Below are 21,718 nucleotides of genomic sequence, written 5' to 3' on the forward strand. Positions count from 1 at the left end.
ATCCCCCTTGCATTAAAAGTACGTTACAGAGCATGTCAAAGCTTATTATGCATGTTCAGATCTTCTAATGTATTTCTATGTATCCCAGTCTCAATAAACATCATAAATGTACCTATGTCTAGATATAGGTATGCTTTTTAAGCATGGGACATATTATATATCAGATAAACTCCCTCTCTTTTTGGGAGTTGGCTGCAACCCCATCTTCCTGAGTTGTTAAAATTCACTCTAGCACACCTTAATCACTTAAGACAGCTCAAGCTAGAATGTACCTGATGAAGAATATGGGAGAAGATTCCTTCCCTGACTCCTAACCTCAGGAAGTTTCAGGGTCTAGGCAATGTCACAGGTAATTTATTAACTGGGATGAGGAGTAGAGCAATACATAACTACATACGTTGTTCACGTGATTGTTTGGGGTGGGGGCGGGGAGCTGGTAGGGGAAGGGGGGGACGAGAAAAGACTTCATCATTATAAAAATGGACAGAGAAAATAGGATAGAAAAGTAATTTTGCAAAAAACAATCTCTGTTTTGCACATTTTTCTAAACCAGTAAGACATTATGCTTAGGGATCAATCAGAGGTGGCCTAAAAGCTGTGACATGATGCCCAGAGAATGGGGTCTTTCTCACCCAGGTTTGGTCCAATCATTTCACGTCTTTGAGCAAAACAAGGGGCTTGGGTCAGTTGGACTCGATGACCTCTGTCCTCTACAACTTCTATAACCACATGAAATGTACATTTCTGAGAGGAAGACCTTATCACATGTATCCATACCTGCTGTCAGTGCCTTAATAGCTGGAACCTTCTATCCCCAGGGCCTAAAAACTTGCCTAACAATTACCCCAAAGCACTTGCTGGATGGCTGAATTGTTTTCACTATACACAGTACATTTGTGTTCAGGGGTCTAGGTTTAAGGCTGTATGTTTAGTGCTGGCTCCAAAGGGATACAGAGTGGACAAACCCTGTGAGGTTATCATCAAAGGGGAAATCGAACACGTTTACAATAATCCTGATACAAAACAGAAGGTGGATGCCAAAAGGAGGCAGAGCATGCTCTCAGGATTCGGAGGGTTAGGCCAATGGGTGAAGGCTTCCTGGAGGAGCTGTCATTTCAGAAAAATGGACTGTGTTTCAATGAACAGAAACTGTGGTGAAAAGTCAGACATGGAGGAAAGATGTTTGAGGAAAGGGAACAGTTTAGTTCCTCAAGACTAGAGTTTAGAGCCCGAGTGGGAGCAGCGAAGGAAGGCAAACAACGGGAAAGCAGGGTGGGGCTCCCATGACCTCATCACTGAGTCTCTGAACCAATGGAATGTTCCAGATGGGGAAGACTACACTCAGAGCGGTGTCATCAATAAATGATCCAATAGTTGTTCAATAGTGGATTTTACACCCCAAAGTTTCCACTGAGGCACCAGGGGCCACCATGGGTGACAAAGTCAACATAGAGCAGGTGGAAATCAGGGTTCCTCCCCCAACTTCTGCCAGAGAGCCACTACCTTTGTCCACTCCACATTTAGGGCTTTCGTGTAAAATTTATTTGAAAGTAGAAATGTTTGAAGACCACTGATGTAGAACAGAGAGACTGGAGGGCGGTTGTTAGTTCAGCAGTCCAGGTGAGAGGAACAAAAGTCTGAAAGAGAGAGTGGAAGCAAGAATAGACAAAGAGATTGCCAGCCCAGGTAGATCCCATGAGCTCTGTCCATTCATTAAATGTGGGAGGTGAAGGAGAGGGAGGAACCAAGGTGAATAGAAGGCTGTGATATCCTCTGTAGAAATGAGCAGGTCAAGAGGTACAAACATAGACCACAAGAGTTTGAATCCCAACTCTGTCACTTACTTCTGCCGAGCCGGATACACATGTAAACTTAAGAACACTGGCACACAGTAGGAGTTTAATACTAAGTGCTCATCATTATTCTTGTAGGTGTAATCGGTTTGTAGGAAAGATGGATTTAGGCTCCAACATGGTGCTGGTAAGGGGGAAACCAAGTATCCAGGTCGATAGGGTCGACCACCTAAAGGTGGTGAGGGCTGGAAACGGATTCAAGAGTAGATATGCAAAGAAATGCTAGTCGAAGTTACTGAAGATGATGGGCATATAGAAGAATACAGAAGAAAACCCAAAATTCAACCTTGGGGGATGTCTGTTGCTGGAGAGGGGACAAAATAAGGAGCAAGTCAAACAAAAGAGGGATAAGAAAACTAGGAATATCAGGCTACGGTCAAGGAAGCCAAGTCACTAAGGAGCTTCAAGAAGTGTGGTCAGGGATATCACACATAAAAGGCAAAGGTGGAGGGTCACTTCCATTTCTCCTACAAGGAAAGTTCCAGTATAGAGGGAATGGACAAGAAGAAGTCATTGAATAACAATTGTAAACACAGTGAAGGCATAGTAGTGTTTCCCGTGCACCAAACACGGCTCTTCATTCGTACAAATGATCTTGTTATCCTCCAAGTGACTCTCTGGGGTGGCCTTTTCATCACTCCCACCTCACCGTTCGAGAAACTGAAGCCCAGAGAAGCCAGGTCAGTTGTCCAAGGTGTAAAGGGTGATGGGCCCAGTATTCCAAGACTTGCATTCCCATACCCAGCCCTCTCTCCTAACAACTCGGCAATATTGTCTTGAGAATGTGGGAGAAACAAATGCTACACAGACAGCCCCACTGAAAGAGACAAGTTCCAGAGGTGAAATTCTTGGAAGGCAACTTCTTTAATAATATTTTAGTATTTGGGTATGAAAAAAAAATCACTTAGGGCCAATGTCTCAATTTTCTAATGAAATTGTCCTGGTTTATATAGTTCTAGTAAAATCTCAAGACACAGATAGAACAAATATGCAGTCGTCAAATCCCAAGGAATCTCTGGGAAGCAACTCGGTAGTCTCGATGCCTTTTTAAATAGAAATCATTGAGGCACAAAGGGATCAAGATGCTACCCAATGAGCTATAGGGAAGGAATCTTATAAGTTAGGCTTCAGCTTCTGTGACTAATATATGTGCTAGTTTGCTCCTTTCCAAGAAGTTCCCGTGGGAAATCCCTTTGGAAGTCTCCATAAGGAGATCTGGGGAGATTGCACTGGAGCAGGGGTTGCTGGAAGTCAGGCATGAGGAAAGTAAGCTGGTGTCAGAGGCGGAGGGTATAAATCTGGCTATAGTAGTCAGAGGTTGTGGGGGGGAGGGGAGCCTGAGCAGAGGAGTGATGAGATCAAAATGGTGTGTTATGCGCACCTTTCTGGGGTTGAACTGGCCCGGGAATCGAAGGAACACAGAGCAGAGTGGAGGCCTGAAATGAGGAGGGGCTGAATCAAGGTGGGAAACAGAAGCGGGGGAGAAAATTGGACAAAGGGGGAAATAAGAGCAGGCCAGCCTGCTTCTCTGACCTCACGACCGTTCTTTATCCAGAGAGCCGCTGACCAGCGCTTCACCCTCAGGCCTGCCCTGACCAGGTTAGTTCCCCCCCGCCCCGCCCTGGTCATGGGCACTATAGCCTTCTAGTCTTGCTCTGTCCCTGTGCCCTGAGAGTCATAATCAGACCGCCATCTTATTTCTGTGCCCAAATGCTCCCTCTGCATCCTGGTCCCGGGGACTGCATCTCCTGGCTTAAATTCCCTTCCCTTTCTCCTTTGGGTCATGTAGAATTCATTCTCTGCTCCATTGGCCCCTCCCTTCCCCTGGAACCTGCCAGCAGCCAGTCCTTCCGCCCCAGGACAGCACACCCCTACCTACTTGGGGATCCTCCACCTCTCCCACCTGGCCTTTTCTATTTCCGGGTTGTTGCTTTCCTGTCCTCATCCAGGGGGCGCTCCTGTAACTCTGAACTCCCATTCTTTTCGGAAGGGATGACATGATATTTATCCAAATCCAAACTAATAAAGGAAAATTGAGACTAATGAAGAAGGGTTGGCACTAACATAATTGATGGGTTTGCTCTTTTATTAGCTTCAGATACTTTGAATTCCAGGTGAACAAAACGTTTGTTCAATCAAGTGGACACATTATTTTAGGAGAGACAAAAAAGATGCATATTACCGAGGGCAGTAAATGGTACCAAGGAATGAATGGAGTTAGATTTTGCCACCTCCCCCAAGGCTCAAGCCCCTGAGAGTCTGTTGCCTCTCTTGTGTATTAAGAGGCCAGATGCTCTGAAACATGGACTCAAGCACCCGACTCTTTCTGTTCCATGGAATTCCACTTTGACAGATCAAACATGAAGGTTTCACAAGCTTTGACCTCTGTGAGATAAACAACATTAAGGTTTTCCATATGGAAAAACCATCAATTTATATGTGCATGCATACGTGTGTGTGTAAAATCCTGAATTTCAAATACCTGTGTTGTTCAGTCTCACTTGAGATGCTAGAGGGACTTTCCTTTAGCTTGTTTTTGGAACTATAAGCCTAAACCCGCAACTCCTGAAAAGTCCCCATTTTGCCCTTAGACATTATTCCTGACATTTCATGGTTTTCTTTTTAGATACCATTCATATTTTATAACATCACAGAATTCTAATTTGAAGCTCGTAACTGTTTCTGCACGATACTCATCCAAACAAACACCACTTTTTTACTGATCGGACAAAACCCTTTTTCCCCCCTAAGTAGGCCTATATTTCTTTCCCCTCAATTTATATGCAGAATAGTAATACTTATTTCATTAAAATAAGAATATATAGTCACACATATATACATATGTATATTCTCCTCATTATTATGTTTAAAATTCAGCAGGAAAACCAAGAAAAAATTAAATGTTCAGCTATTACTATTTGCTTATCTCACAGAAATATAAATTACAAAACAGTTCATTAACATAACTGTACTTGTGCATTATTTTCAGAAAATTTTATTCAAGAATCAACTAGAGCGGTCTAAACTCATGCCTCTGTTTTCTAAATACCAAAATAATCTCTTCATTCATTATATTCCTTATTCATTAAGTACATATGTAGCCGCCAACTTAACAGGATCTTCTGTGGCCTTTTGTATTAAAAGTTTAAAACATGATTTGAATAATCCATATCCTAGATGTGGAAAGATGAAAATTATTCACAGTCAATTGATTTGTGTTGCATAAAACACTGCTAAAGTGAGGAGTTCTACAAGTTTGCCACCCAGAGTAATATTTTAAGGAACGTGTTTAGAGGTGGCAAAGTGTTAAAACAGATTTTGTTTTTACCACTAAACAAATATAAGAATATTTTCACGAAATCTCTAAAATTGACGATATAAGATTTATGAGGTGTCCCTTAGTTGTGTTGTTCTGGTCACGTCTTATTTATTTGATCCACATACAACTTAACAGCCAGTCAATATAAACTTGTGAAACACAAATTCTATGCCCTCATTTCCTCACTCCTCTTTGTCTTTTTTAAATTAACATATAGTATATTATTAATTTCAGAGGTAGAGTTTAGTGATTCGTCAGTTGCATATAACACCCAGAGCTCATCGGATCACGTGCCCTCCTTAATGCCCATCCCCCAGTTACCCCATCTGCCCCCCAGCAGCTCTGTTTGTTTCCTGTGATTAAGAATCTCTTACGGGGGGCGCCTGGGTGGCACAGCGGTTTAGCATCTGCCTTCGGCTCAGGGCGTGATCCCGGCGTTATGGGATCAAGCCCCACATCAGGCTCTTCCTCTATGAGCCTGCCTTCCTCTCCCACTCCCCCTGCTTGTGTTCCCTCTCTCGCTGGCTGTCTCTATCTCTGTCAAATAAAGAAATTTTAAAAAAAAATCTTAAAAAAAAATAAAAAGAATCTCTTATGGTTTGTCTCCCTCTCTTTGTCTTTTAAGTCTGCTAAATAAGACCTTGTATCCCTCCTTCATTTTTTAAGATTCAACATTAAGATGGGCCAAACATAAGCATCCACTGGCTATCATGGGGATGGTTGCTTAATATGAATACGAATAAGAAATCGCAGGTAAGGAAGCCACTTTACTTTCAGACGTCATTATGAAAATGGAAAGTAATAATTTTCAAGTCCCATTTCCATTTTCTAAAATGAAACTAGGAGCGCAAGACACACACATAAATTCCCAGACGAGGAATTCTGAGAGGGAACTAAACGGGGCAAAGGCAACTCAAGACTTCAAAGCCGTTTGAGAAGCACATTCTACTTCTAGAAAGAAGAATGACAGCTGTGGCGGAGGAGTGCTGGACATGCCAGCAGGTACCTCTAGAAAGACTTAAAAGTTGTGGGCAGGGGAGGGTAAGATAATGCATATAAAGAGGACGAACCTAGACCATCTCTAGCAACTCCTTCAATTCATCTAACGTGATTGTGGGCTAATTTCACAGAAAGAAAGATGGAAGGCACGAAGGAAGGGAGGAAATAGAGAGGGAGGAAAGAGAGAGGGAGGAAAGAGAGAGGGAGGAAAGAAGAGAGAGAGAAAAGAGATAGGGGTGGAGGGGCAGCAGAGGAAAGGAAAGGAGGCATTTCTGCACCCGCCTAAAGTGAGACTACAGAAATCCCAGGACCTTATTTTATCCGAACCCCTCTGTTTGGATTCTCAGTCTGACCAGGACTCCAATAAGATAAGATACCAATATCACCCATTTCCTGCAAAAATAGGCCACACAGAATTGGGTGTGGTGGGGGGACGCTGATCCCTTGGCCTCCTGTTTTCTTGTGCATGGACTTCCCACCCCCGCAGAGGAGAAATTCTGTATCACACTGGTGGGTGGCAAAAGTGCAAAACTTATGGTCCCCCACATCTGTAACGAATTTGATTGTTTCCCTCCTGACTCCACGCCCCCTGGGAGGCAGAAATCCTGTGTAAATGGGTCTCTTCGTCAGACCCAAACTCTCCTTAGATGCGCTGTCCCAAGATCAAACTATAGGGTCATAAACATTTAGGAGGCCCATCTGGCTGCAGACATAAAGCCACATTTTTCAATGAGCTCTTTAAGTAATAGAGGGAAAATAAACTTGAGAATTAAAGGAAGGATCTTATTTACTGCCCACTAAAAAGAAAGGAGCACATGAGATACCTATTTATTTTATATTAATATATACTCATAATTTTTCCTAACCTTAAATAATGTTTAGTGGGTCAGGGATACAGTCTTTTCTGTTCATTTGCTCAGAAACATAGGGGAGCCCCTGTCCTGTGATGTGGTATCAATCTTCCAGCTGATTTTAACCAAATAAGCAGGAGGTAGCCTGGTCCCTCGCCTTCGATGTTTCCTTTAGAACTCTCTAATAAAAACTTGGTCCAACTGAAAAGAGAAAAAAAAAAAAAACTTTCAAGAAATATTGAAGGACAAGAGGTGTGAAGAGGTGAGAAACCTTCCGAAGTCTTAATGCACAGGCTCTTTGGCTCATATCCTCGCCTACCTTCTTGAATTCTAGCATACGCCTCACTTTTTTGTAAGTGTCCCACTGTCAGATTTGATTTTCCTTGTATTTATTTGTAGTCGTGGCCATCGTCCTACCCTGCCAGATGAATGTGCAACTGTGGTGGATTCGTGGATTTACCCTGTACTAGGTTCACTGGGGTGAAAATAGGAGAGAAAGTGAGAGGGCCAAAGAGAAGCTAAAAGAAGGGAATTAAGTGACTATTATGGCTTCTATCTGACACCGTCCAAGGAAGGGAAACGTCCTGGCAACATCACCATCTTGACATTCAGAACTCTGGCAGGTCTGGTTAGACTAATTGAAGTATGCGGAAAAGTTCGTTTGTCACCAATATCATGACGATTGCCAAGCTACCCCCCAGGCTGCTGTGCTCTGAATTTGGCAGGAGAAGAGGAAACATCACCCCGGACCATCTTCTAGTTGCTGTTTTTCAGGGACTAGATGTCCCTGTTTCTAACTAACAGAGCCAAAGTTGGTCTATACTTTAAGAAATGGGCCAGGAAGTGAAGTTTTTAAACATGCACTCTTCCCTCTACGTTGCATTGAAATAAGGCTTGGATGACAAGTGAGCCAAAAGCACCACTTAGACTCTGCTCTTGGGCATAGACCTCACTTTTACTCCCTCTGCACAACCTTAACCCAGTGTCTCCCAGGGCTGGGCCCCTGCGGGAGGTGTTAGCAAGACTCAGCTCAGCCATCAGAACAAGAGCCAAGTCTCCTTCCCTTGATGCAGGGTAGTCATGGAGAGGAGGGGTGCAGGTCTGGAAGAGGTGGTGGGCCAAGATATAAGATGGGTTATACCACAGGGAATCACAAGCTCCAGGCAAAACCACTGTCTTTACCAAGTGTCCTGTTCACTTCTGGGGTTCTAAAGCAATGAGTACTTTGTTGAAGATCGCAGTGATTCATTTCACCAAACCACCCTATTATCTACTAACCATATATCCGTGGGTTCTAACCCAACTGAATTATATGTAAAGTTTCAAGAGATATTTAAAAGTAAACTCTACTTGGTTTTACATCCGTAACACATAAATGCAAACAAAATTAATGTTGTGCTGGGTAAAGAAAGATTTTTCCTTTCCAGCCCCATGACCACCTCCAGGGTGACAAATGTTGAAAATGCCACCTGACAGGAAGAAATTTAATTGAAAATAGTTAAGCAGGATAGAAGATACCCTTTATTTACCTCAATTTCAAAAAAAATGGAATTGATATAGGAGAAATGCCACAATATTATTAAAAGTTTTCCAAAATTTGAGTTAAGAAACATCTCCTTGGGAGAATTACTGATTTCCTAACACCATAATCTTAATTACAGCAATTTAATAGTTTATAAAAATTAGTTTGGAAGTGCCAATGCACATTTGGCTAAAATTTAGTTGAGTTGGGTTTTTCTTATTTTTGTTTTTTTTTTGTTTTGGGTTTTTTTGTTTTTGTTTTTGTTCTTGTTTTTTGTGAGAGAGAGCAAGCAGGGTGGAGGGGCTGAGGTAGAGGGAGAGAGAGAATCTTAAGCAAGTTCCACGCTTAGTGTGGAGCCCAACTCGGGGCTTCATCTCACAACCCTGAGATCATGACCTGAGCAGAAATCAGGAGTTGGACGCTTAACCAACTGAGCCAACCAGGTATCCCTAGAATTTAGATGAGTTTCTATGAAGAATGCATTGAGAAATCAAAGTCAATCTTATAAATTTAACTCACTGATTTCAAAAGCAAGCAAGAATGTTAATCAGTTAAAAAACAGATAGAATGTTAATCAGCTAAAAAATAAAAACAAGAGTTTCTGAGACAATTAATCTCAAATAGTGAGGACTATAATAAAATATAAACTTGTTTTCTATTTTACATATTTATATAACATTTTACATATGACAATATAATATAGTATCATATCAATTTGTTTTGAAAATGTTCAAGCCCTCCCCGAAACTGTCTATGGGAATGTTCTTCCTCATACACACAGAACAGTGCCCACTGGTCACTCTGTTTAAGGTCTGTTGCATCTGAAGGCACATCTCCCAGAGCACAAAAAAATGGAAGCCAGGGTAACCCCTTGTTTAGTAGCAGCAACTGTTTCTATGGAAGACTACCAGACAGCACCGAGTTACTCTTCCACCCTTCCATTCCGCATCTATTCTGTTGTTCTGTATGTTATAAAAGGCCACCAGCTACAGCCCAATCACAACAGGTAATGATAGCAACAATAAAATTCATGTACAGGAAACAACTAAGACATGGATTCTTAGGAAAAGAAGGAGAAGGAGGAGAAAACAGAGTAAGAGAAGGAGAAAGAAAGGAGGAAGGGGGGTGTGGTGAGAGGGGAGAAACACTAGACATTTCTGTCATAAAATCTGCCTTCATCAAGAGATGCTACTAAGAAGCGTACTTTCCACAGGTAATGTGTGGGGCCATGTTTCACTTCTGTGATTTTGTGTGTGACGAAAGGCTTCCAGCATCTTTAGTTCAAAGTCCAGCTTTGCTACTTAACTGTCTGTGGGACCTTGTGTCACTTCCTCAGTCACCTAGTTAGTAAGCTGGAAATAATAACCGTAATTACCTAACAAAGATATCGTGAGAGTTCAAGTATGTGTATAATGTTCCCAGCGCCTGGTAAGGGTTTACTAATTGGTAGATTATTATCAGTATTGTTATTTTTAAGATGGCTAAATACCCAGCTCTTTTCTGGGTAAAAAAATGTTATAAAACATGACTTAGATATTCAGCTTAGAACTTCAGCTTACAAGATTCAAGATTCCCACTGAAACACACACACACACACACACACACACACACACAATGAATACCAGACTAAACTCCCTCCATTCTTTTGCTATGGATTCATGATTGTGTGTGTGCGTGCATGGAGGGGGCAGTTAACATTGTTTAATCTTCATTATCTCATTTTATTACTTAAAATAACATTCATTCCATTTAAGAGGCACTGTGATAGAGTGCATTAAAATTACCTGTAAAGTTTCTTCAAAATACCAATATCCAGGGCCTACCCAGATAAACTGAATCAGAATTTCTAGGGATGGGGCACCTGGGCAGCTCCGTCAGTTAAGCATCCGACTCTTGATTTTTGTTCAGGTCATGATCTTGGTGTCCTGGGATCAAGCCCCACTTTGGGTTCCACACTCAGCTGGGAGTCTGCTTGAGATTCTTTCTCTCTCCCTTTCCCTCTGCCCCTCCCCCCTCCCTAAAGAAATAAAATAAATCTAAAAAAAAAAAAAAAGAATTTCTGGGGATGGATCCTGCATCTCAGTAGATCTTCCCAAGCTTGCTCCAGGAGGTTCTAAAAGGCAGCCAGAGTTAAGAAGTGGTATAGGGGAAAAACAGTGAACTCTTAGAAAGGATTTCTAGGTTTGAAGCTCACTTCTTTTATTCACTAGCAATATGGCTGCAAAGAAAACATATAACCTCTCTAAGCCAGTTTCCCCTTCCATAAAATGGTAATGATGATTTGCACCTCACTTCTCAGAGTTGTGGGTTGCAGGTGAGAGCAGTAAGACCCAAGCTTTGCTCTGCAATTTGTTCTTGGGAGCCAGTTTCGAGCTTCACGTGAGGGAACTAGCTACTTTTAAACTCATAAATGAAGCATGATTATTTCCTATCCAGGTTACTTGTCCCACCCTGTGTAGGGAAGAAGAAAGAAGGAGGACGCATCCACCTACCCAACCATTGGACTGTGAAAGATGTCATAGTTAGCACACTCTCCCATCTCATACAAACACAGATTTCACTGCTACCCACTTCATTTTCTTAGTATATGTGAAGTGACGTGGTTAAGATGAATGAGCACAGACCTATCCTAAAAGAAATGTAAAACATCACTTTTCACATTCTCTTAAATATTTAAGGAGCCCATGTTTTATCTACCTTCCCCAAACCCTAAATTAACTGAATTCAAGGGCTATGTTTGATTAGTTTTTATCTGGCCCTTCTCCTGACTGCATTATTTAACCTATGAATCGTGGTTGAAGGATTAGCCTGACAATATGAAATATAGAAAACAGGAATTTAACTGACATAAATTACCATGAATTTCTTCTGGTCTCTTTTTCACTAATCTAGGTATACTAACTGAATCATGCATTGGAGACATATATCTCTGTCAATTATCTTAATAAATAGCACTGAGACCCCTGTGAGAAAATAAGTTATGCGTTTTGTTCACCTGAACTTGTGGCTTGAAACAAACAGGGAAGTTTGAAAGTCATAATGCATCTGACTGAGAACTGGCTCCTTATGTCATTAACTCTTAGTCTTACTACTTTGTCACTAAATACAATGTGATCTTTACTGAGATTTTCATTGGCTTGAGTGTTCAATACAGAAATGATAAATACGTGTTCTTGGGCATAAAGCTAACCTTCACCTCTAACATTACTCCTCATCTTCTCTTAAGAGACACTACTTAGGAGTTCCTTCAGTAAAGCAAAACCCCAGTTAGAAGATTCTGGGATTTTCTTATGCTAAGAGAAATGAAACATCTCTATGTATTAGTCTTATTGTAGGGACTAACTTATTTCCGAAAACGATGTTCATCAGGAGAGAAGCGGTTATGTATTGTGATGATGATTTGTAATACATGCAGATACTGAATCACTGTATTACACACCTGAAACTAACATAATGTTGTATGTCAGTCACATCTCAATAAGGAAAGGAACCAGTTAAATAGGTCAATGTGTATCCATACGAGGGCCTACTATGGAGAGAGATGGAAATCTATTCGTAATAATATGAGATGTTCAATGTATGCTGTTAAACTGTGAAAGTTGTAGAATTCTGGATATAGTATGAATCTACTTGCGTTGTTTGAAGATTTTCTAGGCTTACACATGCATACACAATTTCTAGAAAGATATAATGAATTATTAATGATGCTCATTTGTGGGGTGGAATGATGGGGTACTTTACTTTTCACTTTATATTCTCCTGTGTTGTCGAATTGTTTGTCATGAGCACACATTGCTTGTATAATTTGTTTAATAAAAAATTTAAAAAGACTCTTAGGCTTCTACTATGTAACTCGCCTCAATCATCTGCATATAACAATTGTGTTCGTGTCATGTAGATTTCACTCAGATGCTCCACTCCTTGCCTGAATTCCTATTTGATGGATTACGGTAGAAACAGAGAAAACAATCCCAGCTGATATGTTTCAGCATTTGTAGAAAGTAGCTATAAAATGGAAGTACATTGCAAAACAAAGCACCCCTGTTTTTGGAAGGTGATTACTATCCCATGTAATGGTAATGCCATTACCATAATAATCATCCTTTTACAGTACAGTGATCAGCTATGTACTCAACAGTAATCCTGATTTCTAGAAGTTGCAAAGTATTTTTCCATTAGTTGAAAGGAAGAGTTGAAAGGAAGAGTATTTTAAATAAACACCTGCCATAATTTTTCATGTATTAAAGTTGAAAACAGTATTTTAAATAAACATCTGCCATAATTTTTCATGTATTAAAGTTGAAAACAGTTAAAATATTTTTATATTATTAGAGATTAAATAAGCAAGAATTCCTAAAATGTCTAGGTGTTGTGTGTGTGTGTGTGTGTGCATGTGTGTTCACTAATTAGATTGCCTTATTTGCATTTTTACTCCAAATTCCTTAGTCCCTGGAAAACAACACATAGGTTTGTTTACAAATGAAAAAAGTTTTCAAGAAAGAAAAACTTTCATTCCTGAATCAGGTACTAACATTTTGCCAAGAAACACAATATAACTGTCTTAGATTTGAGCAATAACGTTCTTCTTTGCTCCCAGAAACCTTTTGAATAGTATTTCATGTGCCTTTACATTAACAACATTAATACTACATTAAGAAATACGCCTCAATGCGTAAAAATTAACTCGGTTAACAAGAGCTTTGAAACAAAAAAAATGAGTACAGCTAGTGATGCACTTTTGAAACCCTTGAACACCATCTGCTGATATGAGCAGTGAGAAATCTTCAAATTTGGGGTTCTTACAACACAGCCAAATTTCCACAAAATCTCCTCTTTTCCCAAATTCTGACCTGGGGCGTTTCATCCTACAATCACTTCTGCCTCCCGTTCAACCAGCATCTTGTCAAATCTGGCTGCAAGATTAAGTTTCCCGATTCAGAATTCAATATTGTAACCCTAAGGATATAAGATCCAAGCTGGAACATTCTGTTTAAAAAAAAAATGGATAAAATTGTTTCAGCCCAGAGACCACAGTTTGCTCTGACCATAATGATGAATCATCAGGGCTGACACTAAGTGAAATGAGCTTGATGTTCTTGGCTTTATTCGAGCACGTTAAGCAGGGTTTTACATTTGTCCCGACTCTCAACCTTTTGGAGAAAAGGTTGAGAGAGCCTTGTTTTCTAGTATTATTTAAGGCTTACAAAATTAGGGGCGCCTGGGTGGCACAGCGGTTGAGCGTCTGCCTTCAGCTCAGAGCGTGATCCCGTCGTTATGGGATCGAGCCCCACATCAGGCTCCTCTGCTATGAGCCTGCTTCTTCCTCTCCCACTCCCCCTGCTTGTGTTCCCTCTCTCGCTGGAGGCCTCTCTCTCTCTGTCAAATAAATAAAATCTTTAAAAAAGAAAAAAAAAGGCTTACAAAATTAACTGGCTCTGCGTGAAGCAGGTTTGGCAGGCCAGAGCTCTGGCCCCATCCTCGCCCATGCTGGCATCCAATTTTGAAAGAATACAACTGACAATCTAAGAAATATCTACTTTTCTCCCCACCCCCCCCCACATACCTTCCCTACCAATTAGGGTTTCTGATAGCCATGCTTCTCTGTGGGTGATTTGCCTCTCACTCTCAACAATAAAGTATTACATTAAAAAAAAAAAATCCGTGCATGAATTCTGCACCGAAAATCAACCTCTCTAGAAATGGTGCACTTCGTTCTTAGTAAGAGGAGTTTGTCTGAGTTCTGATCAATGTGAAAAAACACCATTTAACAAGTATTTAATCTTTTTAAAGTAGATCTGTTTCTGTAAGGTTTCAGGTGCTAGACAGAGATCTTTTCTCCTTCAAATACTTTCTCATTAGCCCTGAAAATATGCAGAGTCAACATCCGATTAACCACAGGAAACACCTATTTGCATAAGGCCGCCAGTCCCCAGCACCTAATCACCAGCAGTTCAACTCTTGTAGGAAAGTCCCAAGATCAAGTGTTCCTTAATTTCAAAATTCGTGTTTCATGGCACTAGCAACGTGAGCTTTTCTTTCTTTCTTTTTCTTCCTTCCTTCTTTCTTTCTTTCTTTCTTTCTTTCTTTCTTTCTTTCTTTCTTTCTTTCTCTTTCTTTCTTTCTTTCTTTCTTTCTTTTTCTTTCTTCTTTCCCTTTTGGCTTTGTTTTAAAATTGTATTTGTCTCATCCTAAAGTAATTGTCTCACTGCTTATTTCTGTGATCTGAAATCACTAGGTGAGATGAAATCAGCTTACAAAATAACTTCACAAATAAATACTAACTACGGAACCGGGCTTGTGGGTGAGTTTCCTGCTATGCGTCTGCTTTGTTTTGCTTCGGGTCTTGCCTCTCTCTAGAGTGCCCTTTGCTGCCTGGGCAGCCCCCAAGGATTCCCTTTTCACTTATTACTCATCAAACTGACTCTGGATTACAGTGGGGAAGAGACCAAAAGCTAAGGGCAGAAATGACAGTGAAGGAAGAGAGCAAAATACCAGAGCGATGTGTTTGAGTTACTATTTCCTTTTCCTTCACTCAAGGTGGGGACACATTTATTTACATCTCTGACCTTAGGAGGTGGGAGCTGGACATTGTATGGGTGTCCCTTCCCAGTGAAATAAACCAGCCCCTGCATGGGGGTGGGGTTGCGGGGGGGGGATTGAAAAATAGGTGAAATTTAGAATATTCTATGGATCTTCAATTTTTTTTTTTTCTAGTTTTTCTGGTTAGAAAAAAATGTGGCTGAAGGGAATAGCTCTGCAGTTCACCCGGAATCAGTACCAAGTATCAACAGCTAATCTCGGTCTTTAAAAGAAAGAATCCTTCCTATCAAGGGGGTTTTAAAGCTAGTGATAAAACAAAAAGCTATTTTCTGCAACCAACCAACTTGAAAAATACCTGTTTTAAACCCTCGAGACTTGCCTTTAATATAAATAATCAGAAATGTTTTCAATTATTTTGCTCTTCCTTACATGCAGTGGTTTTATATTTAGAAGTGGTAGGCCTGAAATAATAATATGGTCATTTATAGCTTTATAGGTAGAGTAAAGGAAATAACAAACAGGGGGTGAACCAGGAAGGAATTCATCAGATAAAAATTAGGCAGTTTTCGCCATCATTGGGAAGAATAAGAAAATATTAGGGAAAAAAATGAATTTTAGTGAAATGGAATGACAGCTTCTCAGAGGTCCTTCTTCAACCTAAGGTTCAGAAGAATGTGTAAAAAGCACCACTGGTACAAATTTTGATTATAATTTTGGTCCAGCTCAAGACAACATGGCTCAACAGAGCATTGACATGTGATCATGGGGTTTGGTAATTTACTTTCCTGGACATGTTTCACCAACCCCAGTCTCCTCAAAAAAAGAAGGAAGGAGGGAAAAAGCGAAGGAAGAATTTAAATGAAGGTGTGAAATTATAGTGAGAACAGCTACTAACTATCTCCCAGGTAAAAGTTTGGTACCAAAATACAAATGAATTTCAACGTCACATCATTTAAATTTTCTGTTAGTTTTCAAAATAATGGCCAATCTTCACCTTGTTGCCTATTTTTCCTCAGGTCTTATCCTTTGATATTTGCATTCTATTTCACAACCTTACTTTTTACTCAAACAAGTGTTAGAAAAATAGAACAGCTTATGTGATATCACAATGCAAAGGAAGGTGGAGTGTCTGAATATTTGCAGACATGCTATTAAATTCGAATGTTGGCAAACCATAAAGACGAAAACAGAAAGATGCTTTCAAGTGGTGGGGAAAATGCAGTTTACACGGCAAAGTGACTGTCAACCAAGGGATACCTTCTTTCACTCACTTTCCGAACAAATACTACAGATTTGATACACAGTAAACATACTACATTCAAATTTTCTTTCAGTGTTCCAGCAACCTCTCTTCATATTCTAGAGATGTGAATCCAAAAGCCTTAAATTCTTAACCACTGAAATCTATACTCAGAGAGAGTTTCATTCAGTGATCTTAGAAATAGAAAATAAAGTGTGGTTTCGAGACCAGCTTTCCTGTGCTGGTTGAGTATTATTACCAACATTATTGTATAGTATCATTATCATATTGAGACATTGTTACTTTAATGAACAAAATTGACTTTACAACTTAAACATTGCTCAGGTAACACCCTGAACTTCAATCTGAAATATTTTAAAGATAATAAAAATTGAGTCCATCCAAAGAACATAAAAAGCTTACACCAACTCTCCTCTAAGTCTAAGTGGAGTATTGACTGAACTGGAAATACACAGTGCAGAGTCAATTCCTTACAAAACGGAAACTAGCACCATTTTGTATTCAGAAAGAAAAATCCTTAATTAATTTGTATTTTTCTAGTATACTCTTCACCTGTAATACCCCGAAAAGAAGCATTCTCCATTAAATGCAAACGATTTCAGAGCCCTCAGGTATATGAATTCGTTGAAATGATATGTTGGTGTCGTAAGGAAAGGGCTTTCATACCTCCAAAAATGTTTTTAGAGCACATGTGAGTTACACTTGGCGTGGGTGAAACAGAGTTAGGTTAGCCCTCAAGTTTATTTATATAAAGGGCACGAAAATCAGTCAAAATGGACTGAGGACGACAAGCAAGTGTGTTATCTACACACCAGCGGGGTCCCCTCGCCCCGGACCACCCCCATTTCACATCAGCCTGCGTATGTACTGGCTAAACACATTGTCCTTAGAGCCATGCTAAATACTTTTGGGAAAAAGAAGGATATAAATAAACCCACATACACAATTGATTTACTATCAGAACAATGAAATGGTTTTGTGTCTTTAAAATCTTCATATGAGAAAACATGCACCGAGATCCTGTTGAGTCAAATGCGCCAAGTTATCGCACTTAGACTCTGAGCCATCAATGCGCTCAAATAACGACGCTCCCGTTCTAACGTGCCACTTTTAAACACTTTAGGTTGTCTACATTTACCTTGGGGGGAAAAAAAAAGATTTTACTGATCGGGAAAATTGCAAAAGCTTTTTGAATGCACTTCCAATCCTACTAAACATGGTTTCTCCACTCTTCCGCGGATCCCTTTGCCATGTCCACTGGACATGGACCCATGAGCACTTTTACCCAGCTGTGTCTGTCCCATTCCTAGCAAACTCTTAGATATCCTTGATAAATATTTTTTATCTAATTTGCCTTATCTGTTGTTTTTATTAACAACTAATTTAATATCCTCTATTCTGTAATATCTGCAGAAGCCAGTATAAGGAAGCGTGCAGCCAGCCCAGACCCTCAGGCCTGCGCATCAAGATGGCAGACTGGCCAAGGGTCCTCTGGGGACAACAGTGCCAGAAGGAGGATTGGACATGGTGACCCGTCTGCATGAGATGAGGAAAAAACAACAACAACAACAACAACCAGGAGGTCTGTAATACTGATGAACTAATCTGTCACTCACAAGCTCAGGTCTGCAAAAAAGAAAAAATGCAGCAAATATTTAATGACCATGAGAGATGGAAATGTGAGTCTTCATTTTTAAATGGTATTCAAACCCATGGCCCAGAACCTGCTTAAATGTTTAGTTGGAGTCGATTTGAAAAATCATCGGAAAACAACAATCCACCCTATAGTTCACAGGGTTAGGAAGCGTGCTACAGAAAACTATCAAAAATCCAGTTGATTTCCAAGCACTATATGAATGAACCAAGTTTCTTGATCTCTACGTCCTAGGCAGGGAGTTTGTTCTTAAGTACTAGACTGCTTAATTGCTTGCTCGGGGGAGAGAAAATCCTGGGGGAAAGACATTTATGAGCAATATCTGCTCCATGGAGCCAGGACTCTCTCGAGCTGGATCATGTCCAGCAACACAGAAAAGTCCACTCTTCCCCTCCAGTGGAAGCAACTGGATATTTGATCCTAGAGATGAATGAAAAGTCAAAAGATCGTATTTCATGGGAATCTTTCAGTATTCTGAATGGAAAATATCATTGAAAATAGGTTATCTGCGCCTCTAACCCAAATCCACTTAGGAACTGAACTAAGAACTGGAAAAAAAAAAAAGGACAGAAATAATTATCATTCCAAAATGTATTTGAGGAGGAACGCAAACTAACATTTGCATGATCAAATGGGACTGTTCACACCTGCTGAGTAGGAATAAGATGATCCTGAGATCAACAGCTGAAAAAAAAAAAACCACTTGTTTTTTATTATGATTGACTAAAAAGCAGTAAAGATTATTGTCACATTCTCGTCATTGCTAGAAGTGGTCATTTGGGTAAATATTTTTATCTGTGCTCTAACAATTAAAATGAAATCATTTCAAATATCTATGCCACCTTTTTTCATCTATAGATAGGGGCTCAATTTAGGTTTTCTGACTTTTAGGATATGCAGATGGGGCAGTATGCCATTTTTCTTTCCTTTTGCATACTAGTGTTTCAGTTTCAGAAGAAGTAAGCATTGTAGTTTGTACATTTTTAATACAGACAATTTGTATAACCTTCAGAACAACTGCTTTTATAATAACTAGCTTGACAAAAGTACCTGAGGCGTTTTTTTAAGCAAATAATTTATGAGAAATGAAATCTTCAGAAAACATGTGGCTACTTCACTATAACTATTTAGAAAGCATTTGTGACAAGTCATTAGCATGCATACATCCTGGACATACTGAATCTCTAAAAATTAGAGTACATACAAAACACCAAATTATATAATAATAACCACCAATTTTAACTCCTAACAGATTAGAAGTTTAAATCTGGTATCTGTGAAATATATACCAATTTCCTTTTTTAAAGTACATAGTTGAACCTTTTAAAAGTATATACCTTTGCAATGATTTCCAATAAACAATATTAATGAACAAATTAGAAATATCTCTCCTGTCTTTTTTTTTTAACCACATTTCTTTACCCAACTAAGGGAAATATGCATGAAAGGAAGCCCTATTTTGGGGGGGGGAACTGAAATACAGTAATTTTGCACAGGATGATGACCATTCTATGACATACGGGTGACAGAACGTGTTTGCAACCTGAGAAAAGTTTTATTAAACAGGACAAAACTGTTATCAGGAGCTCGAGTTTTATTTACCTATGAAAAGGTCACCTTTCTTCACAGGTTATTTATTTAATCCTACCTGCCACGATTATATGTGATTAAATTGATAAATGTGATTAAATTTGATATACTTACTTGCTCATCAGTAAACACACTGAAGTGGGTATTAACAGTATATAAAATCACTCTTCACATATTTTCTTCTGCCAAATGTATGCCCAGAGACTTCACTTTATATCTGTCTGTATAATAAAACCCAACTTCGAAGTTTTTAAAAAATATTGTTCCACCGAAGCAGATATCTACTGCTTTTAAAATAGTGTGAGCCTGTGGAAACATGGTATTATGTATCTGACATTTCCCATCTAAAAATACATTATGAAGCATGCTGGTATTAATAAACCATGTGCCTTCAGAACCCGAAAGTACTTTGCTATAATTTGGTTGAAAACAGAGTAAAATGGTATATTTTCCACCATGCTATTAACATACAGCCAACAAATTTCACATCATCACCTTGGCAGTTGGTCTTGATTGGAAAGTGTGCAAAAAAAAAAAAAACTTTTAGGAGTTTATCAATATTCGTAACCACATTCAGACTGATGAGTTAACAGTTCATAAGCAAGCCTGGATAACTTAGAAAAAATTGGATCAAAAATACATTACCAGAAGCTGAAAAGAAAGAAAGAAACCACATATATCCTCATTTTCCTCACCCCACCCCCATCATAGAAAAATCACCCTTCCTTTGCAGCAGGGGGCTATCATCCTTTTCACCTCCTCAGTTATTGGAAGGCAAATGAAAATACAACGATCCCTTCCTCTCCTGATTGAGCTCCCCGACGCAAACATTTAAACACAAACATAAAGTACCGATTTCACAGAAAGCACCGAATAGAAAAATCAAGACTCACTGACCCATTTGGAAGACAAAGACGACAGAACAGCAAAGCTCTAAAAATCAGCTTGTGAGGCCTCAGAGAGAGATTCTTGTGGCATTTCATCACAGCAGCCCCAGACCAGTTCACCTCCCTGGATCCAGGGAGGAGGAACTAAATAGAGCTGTTTATTAAAGCTCTGGTGCTGGATTGCATTAGGAAGCCGAGCAGACCACCTGGACCTTTCAGAGTGCGGCAGTGTTTAATTTGCTGCGTGCCCCTCTGCAGAGCCAAGACCACTACTACATTTACCAGGCTCAATCACACATTATCTGGGTTAGAAGTAAAGGCACGTGTATTGCTATATTTCCATTTTCCATACGGAGAGGGAGAGGGAGACAGAGAGAGCATACAGCCCAAATAAAAATATGGAACACAACAATTTTAACTACTACCTAGGAAACATAGCACTTTATTCTCTCCTCACACTTTCTTCCAGAGCTCACCATCTCGACAGAAAATAAATTCTGAAACATAGATTTTTTTTTAAACATCCAGGCCCAATTATAAATTAGATCTGTCCTTGGATTTTTTTTTTCTGTTGTTGTTTTAATTTTTGTGGTGAAGCCTCGCGTGGAAGTTTGAGGCGGAGGTTCCCTGGCTAGATTTACTGGGTGCCTTTTGCCTCTCGCACTTTCAGCCCTACGCTGGCAGGTCGCTGGAGATACAGATAGAAAGATGGTACTGTAAATATGAATTATGTGAATCATATGGTGAGACCCTTGTGGAAAAAAAGGGGAGTTGAGAAATGGCTGACTCCATACCTGACCAATTACAGCTTGCATGGTCCCCGTATCCTGCTGGGCTGAGAGATCGCAATCCATCATATGTTGTCTTTGAAAAGGAGAATGGGGGTTTCTGGCATGCATCTGTCAATCAACTTCTGCACTCACAACCATCACCAAAAGCAAGGGGAAAAAAAGTCAAGCTGCTCCACCAAATAGGATGAAACTGTCATGTGACCTCCGGCAGACACGCACACACACATTCACTACCTCCATAGAGCGTAAGAATTTTCTGTAGATATGAAATGACATTGACAAATATCCAATACCAAGTAAATAAAGTGAGACAAACAGCTATTCACCAAAGACAAAACATTGGCTGTAATCTTCTGCTAAAGGTTTAACAAACCTCTGAGGATTTTTTTTTAATGCTCTAGAAACCTGTGTTTAAAACAAAAACCAAAACAAAATTAACTATTTCCTGTGA

The 21,718-nt window shown here is 39.8% G+C and overlaps 1 protein-coding gene across 1 annotated transcript in view; it reads right to left on the minus strand.

Moving 5' to 3' along the window:
• The window catches only part of LOC109488671 (POU domain, class 6, transcription factor 2-like), a 223,745-nt gene extending 202,390 nt beyond the window's left edge, over positions 1-21,355 (minus strand). The window contains exon 1 of the mRNA XM_019793804.2: positions 21,271-21,355. Coding sequence (XP_019649363.2) covers positions 21,271-21,333 — 63 coding nt within the window. The 5' untranslated portion in view covers positions 21,334-21,355. The remainder of the gene's footprint in view (positions 1-21,270) is intronic.
• Positions 21,356-21,718: the final 363 nt, after the last annotated feature.

This window comes from Ailuropoda melanoleuca, chromosome 1, assembly GCF_002007445.2.
Source record: "Ailuropoda melanoleuca isolate Jingjing chromosome 1, ASM200744v2, whole genome shotgun sequence".
NCBI lineage: Eukaryota > Metazoa > Chordata > Mammalia > Carnivora > Ursidae > Ailuropoda > Ailuropoda melanoleuca.